Source organism: Echiichthys vipera, assembly GCF_963691815.1.
Source record: "Echiichthys vipera genome assembly, chromosome: 18".
Classification (NCBI taxonomy): Eukaryota; Metazoa; Chordata; class Actinopteri; order Perciformes; family Trachinidae; genus Echiichthys; species Echiichthys vipera.
Window position 1 is genome coordinate 11,302,063 of NC_139843.1, and position 6,581 is coordinate 11,308,643.

General features: G+C 41.2%; 2 protein-coding genes across 2 annotated transcripts in view; one reads left to right on the plus strand and one right to left on the minus strand.

Moving 5' to 3' along the window:
- The window catches only part of LOC310961026 (synaptic vesicle membrane protein VAT-1 homolog), a 243,107-nt gene that overhangs the window by 157,601 nt on the left and 78,925 nt on the right, over positions 1-6,581 (minus strand). The window lies entirely within an intron of this gene.
- On the plus strand, positions 471-4,167 carry LOC310960685 (endoplasmic reticulum protein SC65-like; the record flags this gene model as incomplete). The annotated part of the gene is made up of 7 exons (XM_083932447.1): positions 471-935; positions 2,011-2,160; positions 2,270-2,441; positions 3,042-3,170; positions 3,265-3,410; positions 3,794-3,877; positions 4,021-4,167. The coding sequence occupies 7 exons, from the start codon at positions 471-473 to the stop codon at positions 4,165-4,167; spliced, it is 1,293 nt and encodes a 430-aa protein (XP_083788573.1).

Genomic DNA, 6,581 nt, shown 5'->3' on the forward strand with positions numbered 1-6,581 from the left:
TGAATGGGTCCAATAATCCCAAACTATTGTGTGCAGACCTAGAACTACTGAAAACAAAATAAGCTTCTAATCCGCTACATACCACCACAGATCACCTAACTATGGTATAACCCATAGAAGACAACCATTCATAATTAGACTCTGGAAGTTAAACGTGTAAATCTGATCGCATGCAGTTTTATGAATCATTCATAGTGGAAATAAACTTGCACGACTGAGCAATCATCAATCAGAGCACATATAACAACAAAGCGCACAAGCTCTCACTTTTACGCACGCATAGTCTTGTGCCAAAAAAAGAAACACAGCAGTGCGTGACAGCTGTAGGCCTGCACAGAGAAACCCGAGACAGTCTCTGAAAGGCCCAATCCCGGAATTCCCACAGACCCCTAAGCACTTCAGCAGACAACCTCGCAGACACTCGGGGGCAGACAGAAGAAACAGACTAATATGTGGGATATTATCTTAACATGGTGGCATTTTGCGCAAAAGGAGACGCGCTGTTGTCGTGGCTTTCTTTGACCTTTGTTTTTATGACAGCCGCACAATATGAGAACTACAATTTCAGAAATTTCCCCAAAGAGGAGCTCGTGCCCCTCACCACCGCGTATGGACTCGCGCTGGACCTTTACGCAGCAGAAAAGTGGACGGAGTCGATCACATATTTGGAACTGAGTCTGCGTTTGCACCGGCTTCTTAAAGACAGCGTGAGATACTGCATGCTGCACTGCAACAGTAGCAAACAACATGAAGAACCGTCCTTTACAGGAAACCGGGACCTCCGCGTCTACTGGCACGTTATGGTGAGAGCGTCCTGTCAGAAGAAGTGCAGAGCGCATTTCCCTGCGCTGCAGCTCCCTCCTCCAGGCAGAGAGATCCTGGAGGATTTCAGGAGGAGATCTCCCTACAGATACCTGCACTTCGCGCACTCCGCGGTAAGACACACACACACACACACATATATATAGGGATATATCCAACCTTATATCATCAACCCTGAAAGATCCTTACCTTAGAAATTAAACTCATTTAGGTGCATGACATTCACTGACAAAATGAAGGCAATACCAGTGGATCTGAAAGTGTGGTTCTGAGATGTCAGCAGTGGCGGATTAAGGTGGTCAGGGGCCCCTGGGCTACTGTTTGTTTGGATCCCCAACATTATTAATCCTGCTTTATCAGAAAACCCCCGCTAGAACACAAGAGTCTGTAACTTTGGAAAATCCTGTCAATTTAGGATTTTTCTTCAGGAGATCTTAGTCCTGTTGTTCTTTCAGCCGTTGTGCGTTTCTTTTTTTGTGCTCCACTTTCACATTTCTTTTCTGCCTTTTTGTGAGTGACGTATCATTTGACTACAAAAATGACCTTTTGAACCCAGCCACATGATGGCAGCTTATTGGGTAAATGTGTCCCATATCCATTCAATCAGTGAAATAATGTTTCTAAGGGCCCCAATAGGAGGCAATTTTTATCCCCATTGTAGCAAATTAAAAAAACTTAAACTAGTCCGGCCAATCGAGGGCCCCTGCACACCTGGGGCCCCTAGGCTGCAGTCTAGGCCAGCCTGTGTATTACTCCTCCTCTGGATGCCAGCTGCCCTTAAAAGGGATTCCAGGGGTCACCAGCAAAATGAGCAATTATACGGTCAAATTCAAGTGACTGGACGTTAGAGAATCAGTAGGAATTGCTGTTTTACTAAATGACCACCACCACCACCACCACCACCACCAACAACAACAACAACAACGAGCAAATGTGCTTAAAGAAAAACACTACAATGGAGCATTGTCTTGGAGGTACCCCACAAGAACTGCAAACTTTCTCCAGTCCCTTAATACCTAAATTTAACAAAGGTCCCAGAAAAAGCCATTAATACATAGAAATGATTGATTTAAACATCTCATCAGCTACTGGGTCAACCTGTAGCATCCTACCCAGTTTAAGAAACAAAAGATTAAATGTACACGTCTTCCTAACAACAGCTGATGTAATTCACTGGTTTTCTTCCAGCTGAATGACCTGCAGAGGGCCGTCCCATGTGCCTACACCTACCTCCAGAAGAACCCTGAGGACCAGGAGATTCACAAGCTGATGGAGGAGTACAAGAGCCAGTACGACCTGAGCGGCTACCTCACCGACCACGAAGAACTACCACATGAGGTGAGGACATCCTAGCCTCTGTCCTTTATAAACATTTTCTGCAGAATACACAGCACAATAGAGGGTTACACAGTTTAATGCTACAGTGGATCAATCATGTCCTTTCTAGGCTTCCTTTCTGAGAGGAGTGAAACTCGTCAATGCAGGCGACTACAGCAGCAGCGTTGAACACATGGAGGAAGCTCTGAGGCTCTACCTCCACGAGTACGACCTCTGTCAGGCAGACTGCGAAGGCATCAGTCAGCTTCCACCACACCATGACTTCTATGCAGTCATAGCAGGTAAGTGTGCAATATTTGAACATGGCCAATGACCGGATAACACAAGATGCAAAAGACAGAAAGAAGAAAACTTTCTTTGAGAATTAGAAAGAAAATATTGTTCTTTTTACTCCACTACATTTATCTGATGGCTAAAGTTACTTTTTAAGATTAATAAAAACATAAAAAGACATACGCTTATAATATACAACACATTGTTAAAGGTTAAACCAGTGGTTCGCTACATTTATGGCTTAGGACCATTTACAAAAAGTCTAGTTGGGGCTCCTTTTCATATTTCAAATGTTTTTTCCATCTCTGCTCTCCCATAAATCATCTTAAGACCCCACAGATTTATCATATGACCCTTTGGAGGGGCCCGACCTCTATATTGGGAACTTCAGGACTAAACTACCCAAATGAATATAAAGTTTCTGGGTTGTTTTCTGCAGAATGAGTATTTTTGTTTAGTTAAGTAAGACTTTGAATGCTGGACTTTAATTTGTAATTGAGTACTTTTACGTTATAAGTACTTTGAATACTTCCACTGCTGTCTCTGTGTCTTTTGTCGGACTCTTACTTAATAATAAATCCTCTCTGCTGCGCTTTGCTTTTCCACAGAGGTTTATGTTGAAGTATTACACTGTAAGCTGAAATGTGAAGACAACTTGATGCCCAATGTCGGTGGTTATTTTGTGGAGAAATTTGTGGCCACTATTTACCACTACCTCCAGTACGCCTACTATAAGCGTAAGTTTACAACTGCATCTGAGCTCTCCATCACTGCTCTTGAATATTAGCAACACTCATCTGTGTGTCTGATGTGTGTTTTTCCTCCGGTCAGTGAACGACGGTCGAAGTGCGTTGCCCTGTGCTTACAGCTACTTCCTGTTTGAACCTGAGGACCAGGTCATGAAGCAGAACCTGCAGTATTATAAAGCCTACAGTGAGCAGTGGGGCTTTCAGCCCGACCACTTCACACCAAGGACGGTGAGAGGAAATATCAGATCCGTCGTCTGTCTCTACTACTTAACTCAACAACTCCTGATTTGTAATTTATGCCAATGGATTCAGTTTTATGTGAACAAAATAACTTTTAAAACAGGAACCACAGAGTTTGCCCTCATCTACCAGTTTTACCATCATAACTCTGCTAAAGCAAAAACATGGAAGAGATACAAAGTCATTCTGTGTCGAGTTAAAGTAAAAAAAGCCTCAAGCTAATTGTTTCAAACTAACAAATAATACATGTTAAATGTTTCTGCTGTAGTCCACTAATCCAACATTTGCTCTCAGCTACTTTGAAGCAGCAGAAAGCAAAGACAAGCCGTTTGTTCTGATACTCTTGTTGTGTGCTGTCTGTGTTTAAACAGGAGGCTCTCAAACACTACAATCACACTGTCAGTCAAAAGCAGATGCTGACATCAGCAGAGAAGTACTTAGGGTTGGATGATGAGGTGAGATGAAAGAAAAAAGACAGATTTTTAAATATTGGAATGCAGAAACCTTTCTTGTTTGGGGTTTGTTTGCAATCTGTATAATACATTTATGGAAAACTGTCCTAAAACCGAGAGTTTTACTGAGGGTTTTGTTGTCTTAGGATTTTCTTGGCCCTGAGGAAGCAGCACTTTTTGCCCCTGAGTCTCCGGATGTCGAGTTTGAAGGGATGGGAGACTACGAGGAGTCCATCTATGCTGAGTGGAGGCAGCCGAAGGGCAAAGGCGACGCTGGGGAGTCAAATATCTGAATAGAGCTGAGAGGATTCAACAACAGCAGATATGAAACATGTCAGTGATCCCATCAGGACTTTTTAGAGCCAGTAATGAGAAGTGCAGGTGTTTCACATTGTCAGACTATTCTCAGGTACATATGCTTATAATTCTGGGGAGGGTAAAAACAACAAAAAAAAGATTGTATTTCTTCAAACCAATCATAATCATCTTGAGCTTAGCGGATGGTGCCCTTTCTAAATAGATAGTGGAGGGCCTGACCTCCGACCACGCGCTTCAGGCTTTATCCAGCACTGCACATCTGGTCAGCCAGACTAAAAACATTTAAACATTTCATCAGCTTGAGTAACATACTGTATATTGCCATATAGCTGAGTGAATACCCTACTTATACACTGTATGCATGTACATAATGTTAAAAAAGGTATGTGTTTTCAGAAGCACTGTATATTTACTAGTCTGTATCTTTATGTTACATGTAAGTTGTAAAGTATGGTATATTATTGTACTTAAAATAACACGTTTGACTTGTGAATTGCTGTGATTATACGGCAAACTAAGCATGAAGTTTATCAACTAAATGTGATGTTAATACTGTGAGAAGCACAGATACACAAATCTCGTACCAGCCCCCAACCTAAGCCTGTAGAAACATCACTGACATCCAGCAAATATTTAAAAATATTTACAAATACAACCTGACGACAGAGTCAGTTTCATGTTGACTCTTCACCACCGCTAATTTATCTACACAGAAAAAAAATGTTTCGACCATAACATCCGGCAGAACCACCATCTTTAACACACACGTCCAATGTAACACACAGTCACTGTTTTTCAGATATGTTTTAATATGTATTTCAATATACAGTAATAAGTATTTACATCATACTGGTTACCCTCCTGTGAGACTGAACAATGTTGACTTCCGTGTGTGAATGGCGCCAAAATCCTCTGATGAGTCCAGCTACATTGTGTGATCACAAACAGTGGCGGTAAACACGGTGGGACCTGAGCTTTCAGCCGAGTCTGTCCTTGAGTATTAGATTTTATACAGTGTGTTTACTGAATAAAGAGTTCAAGTACGATTAAAGGGATACACTTTGACATTTTAAATTCTGAGAAAATTGCATTTTTTAACCTCAATTGTTGTTAAAAGTCAAAATAAGGAGCATTGTGTCTTGTGTCTGTCAAAACATTTCCATGACTAACTGCTCTCGTTTAAGTCAATTAGGAATGTCATTAAGCTTTTATTTGTTTATAGAGGCAGAGAAAATGTCAGCATGTTCCTTTAATGCAACTGTAGGTTGACTGGCAGTGTAACTGGGATCATCTCTTGTCTGTAACTCGGATCATCTCTCCTGTGCTATTGTGCAGTTTCTTTTGTTATTTAGTGAAACAAAGCTTCTCAAACAGTCTTTGTATGTTAAACAACCACAGGAGGACATCTTCTAAACCTGATTTACTGTAAGACTCGCCTGTCCACAGAGGACAGACGGAGAGTGATGCACATAAAAGCTGCAGAATTGGACTCCTTGATGTTGGTTTCTCACCTTGAACACACTCTGATAATTCATCATATTTTTTTAAATGTACATATTTATTGCTTATCATAGGGATCTTTTCAATCAGAATTCAATCATTTGACGCCCTTAAGAGATAAAGCATGTTTGAGATTTGTCATTTACTACTATTACTTCATCTTGACTGAGCACATAGAAGCCAGATTATAATTTATACATAAGTGGAATAGAGCCGGATCCTGTTTTAAATCTGATCTCGGAAACCTGCGTCATAATTTAGCAGCTCAAAAATCTACAACATGTGACGCATCTTTCTGTGGCCCGAATGATCAGGCATTGAATCATTTTGGAAACAAAGAGGAGCTCAAACGTCCCTAAACTGCAAAGATTCAAATTGTCTTCAAAATGAGCAGTTTTACGCTGAGAGGCAGGAAGAGTCTTCTCTCTCCAGACTTGTGCTTCCATTCAGAGTGGCAGTGAGTCACTGCTGTCTTGACCTTATGATACACTATGTACATCAGCACCCATGTTCAGCATACTTGTATGCATATTGGTTGTATATGGATTACAGATCATACAGCAGGATAAAACATTCGGTATTGAAAAGTACCATCGACACAGAGACACAACTACCTTCCTTGCAGGCCTGAACTACATCCATACGTTAGTGCATATTATGTAGAAGCGTTGATTTAGGTCGGACTACTGTTTGATAATGAAAGGCAGCATTAGAGGAGAACGCACGGCTATTACTCTAGAATGTAAAAGGCCTAGCACACAAAGTTAAACCTCATCTAGACATTCACTATTTGGTGATATCTTCACACTTCTATTGCAAGTTACACCACTGAGAGGAGGTGGTTGTGTTCTCCATGAGGTTAAATATGTATTCAAACAGAAGGTCCAAA